The 13,644-nt window shown below is 35.9% G+C and overlaps 1 protein-coding gene across 1 annotated transcript in view; it reads right to left on the bottom strand.

Moving 5' to 3' along the window:
• Positions 1–2,544: 2,544 nt before the first annotated feature.
• The window catches only part of GABRA2 (gamma-aminobutyric acid type A receptor subunit alpha2), a 61,276-nt gene continuing 50,176 nt past the window's right edge, over positions 2,545–13,644 (bottom strand). The window contains exons 8-9 of the mRNA XM_058802964.1: positions 10,811–11,013; positions 2,545–6,734 (exon numbers count right to left, since the gene is read on the bottom strand). Of these exons, the coding sequence (XP_058658947.1) occupies positions 6,426–6,734; positions 10,811–11,013 (512 nt within the window). The 3' untranslated portion in view covers positions 2,545–6,425. The remainder of the gene's footprint in view (positions 6,735–10,810; positions 11,014–13,644) is intronic.

The raw sequence follows: 13,644 nt of genomic DNA, 5'->3' as shown, positions 1-13,644 counted from the left end.
GTGCATATGTATTCTAACAGATGTAAAGTACTACATTGCATTCCGTGCTATTGCTAAGCTACAGTAGCCTATAAACTGATAAATTCAGCCAAAATGAACATCTAATAAAGAATATCAAAAGCAGTTGATCAAAATAATATCTTGTTCCATTCGCTATTTCCATCCATCCATCCTCAACAGCGTGGTTTGATGGATAAAGTATAGGAAAGCAAATATAACACTTCAACCTGTTGAAGCTCACCCCTTTTAATATCAGATGAATGAAAGCAGTCATTGCAATCATCAAAAACCTTGAATGCATAAGGACACACTCCAGAACACCTTATCAAGTAAAGTATTCACATTATGTAAATAATTTGAAAGCAAAATAGAACTTTTAAATTATCCAACAATAAAAATATAATCATATATATTTATGTAGACTCCAACACTAGAGGAAGAGTATACATTATCTTGCATATTTTAAAGTATCCTCAAAATTCCTTTTTGTTAGTGTTATCACCTCATCCTAACTTACAGCACTTTCATAATATTCTTAAAGGGTATTAATAAATATCAAGGAAAAAAACAGACAAAGCTCTGTATTCCAGTATGGTTGACACTTTTAAGGGCTTTAAGGGCTATTTCATGGATTAGAGAATGGACAACCCATATCCAAAGGAGAGCGCAGGTACAGTTAGGTGTACTCCTCTTCTGGAAAAGTCCTTACTGACTTCACTGATAGAGATTAATATGATGAGGATGTAGATTAGTTTTATTTTAATTTCAGTGCAAATTTTGCCCTGATCTCCATCAGAGATGTCAAGCCCTCAAAATTTATCCTCTTCCAGTAAGATATAATCATAGACTCCAAAAACATGAGTTAAGAGATTCACCTAGAAAGATTTGAATCTAAAAAATTAAGTGGTTTCAAGAAGAGAGAAAGAAAACATTTTATGCAATTAACATATGCCAGGCATTGTAACAAAGTTTTGATCCTTTTACTTCTACTACTAAAGACCTAAAGTCCCTCACTGATTCTCAGATGACTGCAATTAATAATTTGATTTAGAAAATAATTTAAAGTTCTATTGTTTTAGGGAATTTGGGTCATCTACACAAATGAGGTGGAGGTTTCTTTGACTGAAGTGAAAAAAAAAAGAGATATTAAAGGGATGTAACCAGAATTTATATTGTGCACTAAGAACATTCTAGCAGGAGGTTCACAGGTGCTGGGATGAGATGGAAGGAATCCTAACATTGTTTTATAAAGAACCATTCATTTTACTCAAGGCTGAAGGGCGATCTGACTTTTACACAAATTCACATAATTATTTTAGCATTTGTGTAAGACAAAAATTTTATATGTGATATGAAATTATACCACATTCGGAGAGTCTATTTAGGTATGTTTAGATATTTCTACAATTGCCAAAATGTGTTTTTTAAATGAAGTAATTTAACTTACTGGGTTTATTTTAAAATGTTTTCTTCCTCTACTTTAAAACTCATTGCATGGGTTTCAAAATTTTAGCATTATGTGTCTGCACATAATCGGGCACAGATGATGATAGCTTCATTTCCACACTGAAATAATCTTTCATGCAAATTTGTTAGGAGTGGTAATGTTCAGCAGCATAGACTTCATCTGGTTTGTGAAGGCCAAGGCAAACCTGTGCATTATTAAGCTTTCAGAAAAGGAATAAGAGGTATGGAGGATTAGTGCTGACTCTCTGTGCTTAAGTGAAAGCCATGCTTTTTAAGAAAACAAAGTGTAGAATTAACAAAATTGTACCTTCTTTCTGAAGCTTCTTTTCTCCTCGCACCCAAGATGTTCCAATGAGCAGGAGACACACAGTATTGCATGGTCTGCTTTCACAAAGCAGTCACTAGAGGCCTCGCTTTCCAAGGCACAACTCGTGTCCCTCAAGTTCAGTAGAATTATACAAACATTTTCATTTTATGTGCTCTAGAAGTTACTGTCCACAACTCACATGTGGCAGTGAAGGCTCAGAACTAAAGCTGAAACAAAAATACACATTACCTCCCTCAGCGACTTCCTCCTCAGTTATCTCACATTCCAGTGCCATGGTAACAAAGCCATTTGTGTGCTCTCTTTCCTCCTTTCCTCCCCCATACATCCCTACCTCCTCCCTGCTGCTTCTGGTTGATTTCATGCAGACATTTTTTTGGTCTCTTTTGAAAAGTCTCATCACCCTGTATGTTATCTGTAACCACAGGGAAGGGAAGGGAAGGGAAGGGAAGGGAAGGGAAGGGAAGGGAAGGGAAGGGAAGGGAAGGGAAGGGAAGGGAAGGGAAGGGAAGGGAAGGGAAGGGAAGGGAAGGGAAGGGAAGGGAAGGGAAGGGAAGGGAAGGGAAGGGAAGGGAAGGGAAGGGAAGGGAAGGGAAGGGAAGGGAAGGGAAGGGAAGGGAAGGGAAGGGAAGGGAAGGGAAGGGAAGGGAAGGGAAGGGAAGGGAAGGGAAGGGAAGGGAAGGGAAGGGAAGGGAAGGGAAGGGAAGGGAAGGGAAGGGAAGGGAAGGGAAGGGAAGGGAAGGGAAGGGAAGGGAAGGTGATTCAGTAAGGCTCCTGTTCAGTCTCTAGATGCTCTTTCCTGTGACTATATGGGCAAATTGGCTCCTTAATTTAGAATAATGTTCAGTGGTATGAGTGGTCTGCCAAACTAAAGCTCATATCTCAGAATGCCTACCATAACATTTTTTAAAAGATGCTCAACAATGCAGCAGCTACAAGTTGAATTAGCTCACATACAACAGGTGGAGGTAATTTAATTGGCCACAGCGTAATTGAGAATTTTCTACTCTTCTGTCATGAAGTCTCCAGCAGACAACTGGCTGATATACTGTGCTGATCTCTACTTTTCATGCTGATTTATAAGTTACTGTTAAATTACCTGATACATGCATCCAGAAATATGTGCCCCAGTACTATAGTGGAAGCCTACTTCCTAAACCTCATTTAGAATTACTGTAACTCCAATCTAACTTTACCAGTGTTTTATCTTTGTATTTATTTTATTAATTTATTAAATCACAAAATATGATACACTGACCCAAGAATAATAGAAGTAGGTTAGATTAATATGCCAACCAAAAAATTCACTGTCAGATTCCATGTGCAAGTCCTTGAGAAGTGACTTGCATTTTCTCACTCATGCTCCCCACTTTAAGTATTTAAGACCTGCAAGATTTACTCAAATTATAGGAAACCTCTACATATTTGGCACATAGATTTGTGACATTAGCTTTAAAATCCCAGACACAGATTCTATGGTAAATGAAATGACACAGATTCCTTCTAAAGGAAAGTAAGTCCTAACTGTTGTATTCTGGTATTCCTCGCACAATGCTCCCATTCACTTAAATCTTTACATTTATATTCACTTATCCAGTTGGTAGTCTTACAAATTTGCAACTTATGTGTACTCAGTAGGGCCACTGTAAATGTTTCAGCAGTGAAACAGTAAAGCATACTCGATCCCATAGAAGGAGATTGCTTTAATGTTGACCAATTTACTAAATTTTCTGGAGGGTGCCCATTTAAAAGACTTGTGATGCCCACAATCGCTGCATGTATGTATTTTAAATGTTTTGGATTTTTTTTTAACTGAGTTTAATTGTATGCCTACTTTGCTATATAAGTGGGCAATAAATGTAACTTTACCATGTGATAAACACCTTGTTTATCTACTGACTCAAGCAACTGTAGAGAAAAGGGTCAGTGGATGAAAAAATAGTAGTACCTAATGAAAGTGGTAGCAGCAGGGCTGACTAGCATGAGACAGCATTGGGCTTCTTGTGCAAACTGAAGATGGGCTTTTTGCATGCAGCAAACTCCACCTGAGTTACCCAGGTGGTATTTTCCAGAGAAGTCTTGCTGGAGAACACTTTACCATTAAAAGCCTTTGAGAAGGTCCATTCTGGGATAAGGGTGCAAGAGCCTTCCTTATCAGGTAATTCAACATGACTGAGCACACTCACATTTGGCATGGAGAGACTTCTGACTATACAGTGTCGTGCATGGAGAAATACACAACAGTTTCAACACTGTGAAGGGTCTGAGTACCTGGGATGCAGCCAAGGGTGAAACACAACCCTCTGTTTCTCACACCCCAGTCTTGAGAGGTTTGCAGAGTCCCTAGATCTTGCTGATAAGAACAGAAGGTAAGAACTCTCACTAGGTCACAGGAAGGAGACCGCAGCCACAGAAAATATAATCGAGCTATTCAAGTTCAAGAGCATTTTAGGAGGGGCCTCCATTAAACTATACAGTCAGAGCCCTTTGCCAAAAACAGAGCTAAAAGTGAAGGGATTTTTCTACAGTCCTAATATTTACAATTATTTGTACATATGTACATATTTATATATTTATTCATACTTGGACAACGGGATGTTCAAGGGAAAATTTTTAATTTACAAATGAAACATTTTAAAAATGTATGCTTATACCATGAAAAAACCCTTTTTTTATTGCTTGCCTTCTAGCCTTTTGTTCATAATCACACTATTGCACACATCTCCATGTTACATGGAAGATCTACATTTACATATAAATATATATGAAAATAAGGATATTTTTCTTTCAATGTTCTGAGTAAAGTGCTCGTTTTTAAGCTACTGTTGATGAGAAAGGTTTAGTCTGACAGTTTAATTAGAGGGAATTCAAGGGATACACACCTTGTCCATGCTTCTCCCCTTCTTTTATAACCTACTAAATGTCTTTATTTTACTGATGTCAACTCTGTCTTAACTATTAATTCTATTTATAATATGCATTTGTGACCTTGGCATCTATACTGTCACACAAAGTACAAAACAGAATCACATCAAAAGCAAAGAAAAAGCAAGAAAATAAAACAGCAAAAGAAAGCAGTGTTTCTCTTTGTTGTTTTTAGCACACTTCCATGTCTTAAGATACTCTTTTATTTGATTTTAGAAATATTTGTACAACTTTTTTTAAACTCTGAACATATCTATTTTATGCACTATACTCAAGTTACTGTACAAAACTGCAATAAATGACACTATACGACTACATATGTCTCTACTAGAAGACATCATCATAAAGGTGTTTCTTTTTTAAAGGTCAACTAATAACTGCTAATGTATGTGTGAATCAAAATATTTTTGATTGGCCAAGTATACTAAAATCTAAATACAGTACACAGTTATTATTTATGCTATGATTTACCAGGCCTTTAGGGGCATAAAGAATCTTTGCAAAGGCTCAGAAGAAAAACAATTTTACTGATAGTATTAAATGTTCTTATAAAATTGCCAATGGCAGATCCAATTTTGTTATATTTGTGTATATGAAATACAGTTGATGCCTACTGATGATGCATGACCTTTTATTAAAAAAATAACATTCAAATCTTAGCAAAATCATTTCTAGTATACAAAGTTGTTGTAAAGTTATGTCAGCGAAATGTAAAGTTGCAATTTACAAAAGCAGCAGTAAATTTTATTATATGGACATATTCCTGAACTTAAATCATGGTTCTTGTTTCCCTTGAAAACAGTGCTTCCTGGGACAAATACAGGTAAATATTGTAATGGCAGGATTTAAGAAAACATTAAGCAAAGAAAAAAATTATACTATATTACTGATAAACTTAAACCTGAAAAATTTCTGCGTGATTCTAGAAACCTGAAAATAATTCAATTAGGAACAAAATCAAAAATAATAATTAAAAAAAATCCAGCTTTGCTGAACCAGACAATCCAGCTTAGTAATATCAAATAAATAAACACTGAAAAAATAAGTATCTCACTAGCAGAAGTTGGTTGATACTGAATTTGATTTATCCTTTTCTCTGAAATCAATTAGATGAATTTATTAACAACTTCAAAGAGGACAGAAGTAAGAAACTTGTGTATTTTGCCATACAGTAGAGTGTTTACTACCTCCTTAATCTAACTTGTATCCAGAATGTTTTGAAGAGCAGAACTGTACGACCTCCGTACTCTGTTATGTACATGGGTACTGCTATTGTATGAAACAATTACACCTTTTTAAAAAAATCACTTTTTTTAAATGACAGTTTCTTTCACTAAAGTAGAATTAGTTACTTTATAGAAAAATATTTTAACTTTAAATTAAAAAAATACTGCTCCTAAATAATTATGTAGGATCACATCTTCATCTCATTGTACGGAGAGAATATAATTCTGTATATTTGAATCCTAGTTTAACAGAAGTCCCCTGGGTTTAACTTTTAAAGAGCTGGCTGTATTTGCCATGGGTGCTATCTGTTTACAGACCCATGAATTAACGCTGTGTCCCTCCTTTGGAGACACACAGACAAGACATTTATATACACACTGTACAGAATGGTTCACAGATTAGCAGTTATTAGTCGGACTGTACATAGCGAACAACCTATCTGATTAGAATGATGCTTGAAGTCCTCAGTGCAAGTCAGCTTTTAGGTTGATGGTGCAAAGCCAAGTAAGACAGGCTCCCTGTTTAAATATGTAGCCCAATACACTAAATTAAAAGTACCAAATAAGACTGGAAACACTATTCTAGACATTCTGTCAATTTTGCTAACACTGTTGAATGTCTTCTTTGCTTCTTGTGGCTTTGCTTCTGGTTTTGCCTTGTTGGGTTCTGCAGTTGTAGCACTCTTGGAGATGGTTGGTAGCACTGAGTCCTTGGTAATATTTGGAGCATAGTTGGCAACAGCCACTGCATAGGCATTGTTTTTCTTAATGACAGATGCTTTTTCTTTTTTCTATTGGAAGACAGCAGGAAGTTAAATATTTCATGTGTATTTGCCAGAATAGACTTAATAAAACATAATTTCAAAAGTAAAAGAAACAAGCGAGCATATTAAAATAAATACCATGCCAATAAATTCAGATATAAAGAAAGACATTTCCAGTCTATCCAAAAAGAAGGTTGAGGTGACGTAAGATTGCTCTTGCACCATCAAATGCCCTACTGAAGTTATGTGAGGAAGTCTCTGTTACTGTGACTGTAAGCATAACTGGAGAAGCATTGCCCTTTCTGTAGTGGCTTTGCATCTGTCTCCTTACAGCAGAATTGCAAATTCCTTACATTGTTTTCTGTGAAGATTACCCGTTATGGTAGTAAAATTAAAATTAGGCCACCTTTCTCACATAAAACTAGCATGACTATTGTTTGGGCATGTCATAACACGCCACTAATAAATACATGAATTTCAGTTAAGGGTTTACATTTTTTAGAGACTCTGGAGAAATGTGTTTACACATATATATACATAGACACACATATAGAGAGGTCAGTAAGAGATTGCAATTAAGTGAAAGAAGGAATCCAGACTGATAGTTTTGGAACTGAGTTGAGATTTAGCCCTAAAACTACTTCTGGTTTTCATAAATGATTGGTTAAAAAATGCATAACAATGATGAAAACAGGACTAAGAACATAAAAAAAAAAACCCAGCAGAAGATAAGGATAGTGGGATGGAATTAATTTAATGAAGCTCAGAAAAGGGCAATTTAAGTCCTGGAGCTGGGGAGGAATAAGCCATGCACCAGTGCAGGTTGAGGCTAATGGGTTTGAAAGATGCTTTGTAGAAAAAGCCCAGGGGGTCTGGGTGGCCACCAAGTTGAACACAAGCCAGCAGTGAGCCCTCACGGAAACAAAGCCAGCAGCCTCCTGGGCTGCATCACAGAGTGCTGCCAGCCAGCCAAGGGAAGCAATCATTGCCCTTGACTCAGCTCTCGTGAGCTACATCTGGAGTGCTGGATCCAGCTCTGTGCTTCCCAGCTCAAGAGAGACATGGAGATAATGAAACTAGTCTAGTCAAGGACCACAGAGATGATTTGAAGCCTGAAGCATCTGAAATACAAAAGGCCAAGAGAGCTGGGGCTGTTTAGCCTGGAAAAGAGAAGGCCCAGGGGAAGTCTTGTCAATGTATGCAAGTATGTGAGAATAAAGATTAGACTTTCCCCAGTGAAATACAGTTGAAGGACAAGAAGCAATGAGCACAAAATTAAATACAGAATATTCCACTTAAGTATTAAAAAACCTTCAATTTTTACTATGAGTTTGACCTAGCGCTGGCATAGGTTACCTAGAGAGGTTGTGGAATCTTCATCTTTGAAGATATTAAAAAAATATCTGGACAATGACCCTGAGCAACCATCCCTAGCTGACCCTGCTTGCACTAGGGGAGATAAATGTAATGATCTCCAGAGGTCAATTCCAACTTCACCAGTTCTGTGTTGCTATGGGACTGTGCATGCTTTCAAAGGGCTGAAGTTCAGCCAGGGGCAGGTCACTGGAGAGTCCATGTGGACACATGGGCACAGGGATGTATAGGGAATGAATACAGGCTTGGGGTTTTAGACCAATACGTAGGTTCACAGACTAATTCTGCAATAAGACTGTAATGCTGTAAATTAATCCAATGCTTTGCAGCTATCTCAGACTAAGGAATTTCTAATAAGAATTCCTACAAGAAAGAATGGAAGGCAGTTTCTCAGGAAGCAATGCATATTATTTACATGTATATAAATATAACATATATCATTTATATATAAAACAATACAATAATACAATGTAATTTAAAATATATGTATGCAATTTAGAGACAAACAAATAAATATTAGATTTAGTCTGTCTCTTCCACAAAATACAGAATTAAGCAGATGAAAAAATAGCTAACTTCTGGATCATATAAGAAATCATCAGTTGTATTGGTTTGTTTTGATTTTTAATCTGATGGATGTGACACAAGTAAGGGAATTCTTGTGACATGTCTCATATAGGCACATTTCAGTTTTTTTACTTCCACTGGGAGGCATCTATTCCATTTCCAATTTTTGGTTTTAAATTACATAAAATTTGATATTTATCTGGGCCATCTACAAATCTTGCGAAGATCTTCATGGTTGGATGTTGTGCCTATAATATCTTGTCTTAGGAGATGGTGTCACATAAAAAGAGAATCTGGGAACCAGCTGGGAATTCAGCATTGTTCCTTATCGACTGGCATGTGAAAAATAGTTGATCAAATATGTAGCTTTTTCCTGCACTTGCCTGCCTGTGAGGCAAATTGCCTGTCAACAGCACTTAGAGAAGAATTTCCATATAATGTGAACACAGACAACTGTCACTGAGGAAACATATTTCATTTTAATTAGTGAAAAGTACTGCATTTTAATTAGTGAAAAGTAAGCCCGGGTTTAGGTGTACAGATACCTTCAGCTAAAAAGAGCAAATTGCCAACTCAAATTCATCTATATTACCAAATTTAATTAATCTCTAAGTCCTTCCTTTCAGACACAATTAGTGTGTTTTAAAAGGTATCTGTACTATCATTAATGAGACCTGCATAATAAAGCTGAACCATAATTTTGTCTGAGAAACTATGACTATGTTAAAAGCTTATCTTTTTGTTAAGTTAGTTTGAAGAAAGAAGAGAACTGGACACATGGATGGTATATAAATCTTAAAATGTATTGTCACTTCTAGGGAAGGAATACTGGCTAGCTTTTAAAGAGCTGCCACTCCTAAGATCATGAGACAACACTTGTACTTTAAAGGAATAACCAAAGGATGATCAGAGAGTTTATAAGGGCTCCCTACATTATTACAATTACAATATTACTACCATTATTGTAATACTGGCAATAACTGGCACACAGGGCAATGTGCCAGTCTGAAAAGCTTCACTCAAGACACGCTGATAAACTCGCCCTGATTTACTTCTAGCAGTAGGTAACAGATCCTGAAGTCATGGACAACACATGCCCTTCCAGAAGTCACAGGGAATTATGAAGAATGAACATTTCTTCTAATTCTCCTTTACTATTACATTTTGCTTCTTTATGAATTGCTTCTTTATGCATGCTTCTTTATGCATTCAAAGTGATGAGAAATCAGTTAATGAAACCTGCTCCACACTTACTAGAATCATTTAGAAAGCAAATAAAATTCTACCCTATTTTAGGAAGGATCACAGAAGTCTGTGTATTTTTCAGAAGAAATCTGTTTTCATTGGTAAAATCAAGGACTACAATAGGAAAAAAGGATAAAATATATTAAGTCAGTCAAAATGAGTGAGCTTTAATAATTGTTCTGTGTTATTACAGTTCTAAACTGCAAATACAAAAATCACTAGCTCATTCTGTTTATGAAATGAGAAATTCTATCAGGTCAAAACTTCATTCCATCATGGCTACACCATTATAATGACGAGAAAATTAAGGCATGACTGTGTTTCTGTGTACTCAAAGCATCAACACATCATAGGTGAAGAATTTTGTACATCTGCTATCTAAAGTGGTTTTAAAATTAATGTCTATTTATCATTAGCAGTAAGTTTCAGAATACTGGAAATGTTCAGAAGTTCTAGATTTTGTTATTCATAGTACTAACATATATGGATATTAATTTGCTTTTCTAAACCTTACATACCATGATTAATTATTAATTATTACCAAATTAATATACATAATATATTTATGTGGGTTTTTTTTTTATTTCCAGCTCAACTGAATTAAAAAATACAAAAAGTGATACACCAATATAATCTAGATTAAATTTTATAAATAACCAGATAAACAGTTGCATCTGAGGAGTCAAAAAACAAGACAGGCAGTTCCCAAAAGATAATGTTCTTGATAACCAAATCTGCATTTGTGAGACCAAATGAGATTAGCATAAGGGCAGAAATATTCCTGTTCAGGACAGAAGATATGTGTACATTCTTTTGATGTAAAGCTTTTTTTTTGTTATACAGCAAAATATCTTAACAATATATTAGAGCTGGTTTAGGTAATTGACTGGAAATAGAACAATTTCATTAGGACTTACCTTATCATTCACTACACTTTTTCCATCCCAGGCCCATCCTCGCTTTGTGAAATAATTTACAGTTGCAAATTCAATTAATGCAGAGAATACAAATGCATAGCAAACAGCAATAAACCAATCCATAGCTGTTGCATATGCTACTTTGGGGAGTGAATTTCGAGCACTGATGCTCAGTGTTGTCATTGTCAACACAGTTGTTACTCCTGCAGGGGGACACAAAAATAGAACACCAACAATTTCACTTGGATTTTGAATGTTAGCAGAAAAAAATAAATATCATGGTATTCTTTTGAAACACAATGATTTTTTTTTCTAAGTTGCTGACAAACATTGCTAGAATTGTATTAAATGTTGTATCTGGATTTTCCTTTGAAGATCAGTCAGTTCAATTTCCTGTCTAAACTTTCCTTTTTAGATGAGCTGATGATTTCACTTACAGAAAATAATTTTTCTTAACTTGTCAGGGCAGGATACGTTATTGTAACTAACAAAATTAATAATTTCTTCACAGATTCATAATATTTAGCAACATTAGAGCAATAATGATTAATAGGTTAATGTTTGGTAGCTGGCTTCTCTGCAATGGCTGCAGGTTTGGCACCCATATTTACTGAAATTACCAAACAAATACACTTTTTTAATGAGATTTTTTTTTCTTTACAGTTGCTGTCTTACTAACCATTCAGTGACATACTCAAAGACATAAACAGTGTAAGTTCTCATTCAGCTAACATGGATTGTATTCTAGAACAGCACTGATTTGAAGTGACAGATTATTGTAACTGTATTATGTGTCACAAAACAGGAGCTGGTGATACAGGAAGGCTGTGCATTCACTGTGCAGTTACTAAAAGAACTTTGCAGTACTTTTTTAAATAATAAGGATCCAGTTTAAAAAAAAAAAAAGTCCCTCCCAAAAGAATCAGGAAGAAGATACATGGAAGGAAAGGAAGAGAACTTCTGTCTGAGTCAGATTTAGCAAGCAGAAATCTATAGCCATAAATACAGTCTCCATTCCTTAAGTAAATCAGTTCTCCCACCTCAGGCTGAATCACATGTAGACAAACCAAACTATTCCCTTTGTGGCACACCATTAAGCATGTCTGCAGAATTAAAGGCAACACAAAGTGATGTACTCAGCACAGATCAGCAAACCTACACTCCACTATGACAGCAAAGGAGATGCCATGGCAGAAATATCAGTAACAGCACATCACAGCTTCAACAAATACACACTCATAAAACTGGTGTAGGAGGCTTCCCAAGAGAAAGTAAAGTGACTCTCCCTAAGCCAGATCTTCTGCTGTCAGCAATCTGTCACCTGGGTTCTGGAGGATCAACAGAGCTCTGATTCTCCTTCTGCTACAAGAGAAGAAGCAATTTTAACCACTGTGTGAAAGAGAAGAGAGGCAGCAATTGCATCTACTGAGACCTCCTCAGACTCCACAATTTTCATCCCTCCAGTAAAGATTCTCCATCTCTGAAGGTGCCACAAAGGGTGGCAGAGCAAAGCTAAATGGACTTGGCCTCAGTGCCTTCAAAGGTCTGTGCAGCAGGGAAAACAACACACAAAAGCATCCTGCTGAGTCACACAGGAGACTCCTTAGCAAACATAAATCTCTAATTGCTGTTTTTCAGCCTCCATAAATTAAAGAAGTGGATGGCCTGGAATCAGCCATGACACTGTTGGCATCTACTAGGCTATACAATGAAAAGGAAGCAGCTATCACATGGAACAGTACGAAAATCTGTAGACAAAATATATTTTGTAAAGAACTTAGTCTCTCCTAATGCTTACAGAACATATGGCTTAATTAATTTCAGCACCTCAGGGAAAAGACAGCCTATCTTAACATCTAAAATTATCACATGTAAATTTTAACACTGGTCCTGAGCTGCAGATAAACCATTATAATTATACAGAGATTCAGTAAAGTGAGTTTCTCAGATATAAGGTGACCTTATCCACATGTAAATATATACAGTTGCTAAGGTATTACTCAGTTTAAATCCCACTATAGAGTAAATTAATCTTCTGGAAACCACATTGACTTCTTCAGAAATATGATTTAAGATTTACTGCTGACCTTTCCTAGTCCCAGTTAAAACATTGTGAATTTATATCTTGTTACCACATGCTACCACTTGACAATTTCTCTAAAAAGTTCAGCAAGTTACACCATTTTGTGACCCAAATGCTAATCAAGCAGCACACTGTCAGACCATTGCCAACATACTTTCATTTATTCCTTCACTCTATAAATTCAATGATGTTCAAGCTACCACAGTCATTTAACCTGAATTGAATGGGAAAAAATTGGACAGAAAATTTCATCTTAATATCTGTCAGTTTAGGATTCTCTAGTCCTTTTAGATTGCTATTATTCTTCAGAGAAAAGACAGATGATTTTGCACATTATAGTTAATTTGAAAAATCAGTTTTATCAAGTCTTCTTTATGAAAAAGGACTGAATGGAAATAACCTGCCTCCTTGCCACAGCTAAACCTGAGAGGACTGAAAAGTTATTAATGTGGAAGAACACGGTCAACTTGAAAAAACAAAACTCATTTATTTCCTAAAGGTTTAACTTAAAACCTCACAAAATCCATACACTGATCAGAACAAAACTGTTCATCATTACTCATCAAATTCATAACACTAGTGAACTAAAATTGGTATAAAATTACCAAGTAGATTGTATCCCCTACAATGAAGTGGTCAAAAAAACATTTAAAGGGCTATGTAAAGACTGCATGATATCTCACTATGATGCAGAAAAATCAGTTTACATACAAGGTAAGAACTCTCTTCTATAGCCCAGCACCCAGCAGAT

This window comes from Ammospiza caudacuta, chromosome 4 (assembly GCF_027887145.1).
Source record: "Ammospiza caudacuta isolate bAmmCau1 chromosome 4, bAmmCau1.pri, whole genome shotgun sequence".
NCBI lineage: Eukaryota > Metazoa > Chordata > Aves > Passeriformes > Passerellidae > Ammospiza > Ammospiza caudacuta.
This window is presented reverse-complemented; position numbering and strand designations above follow the sequence as displayed.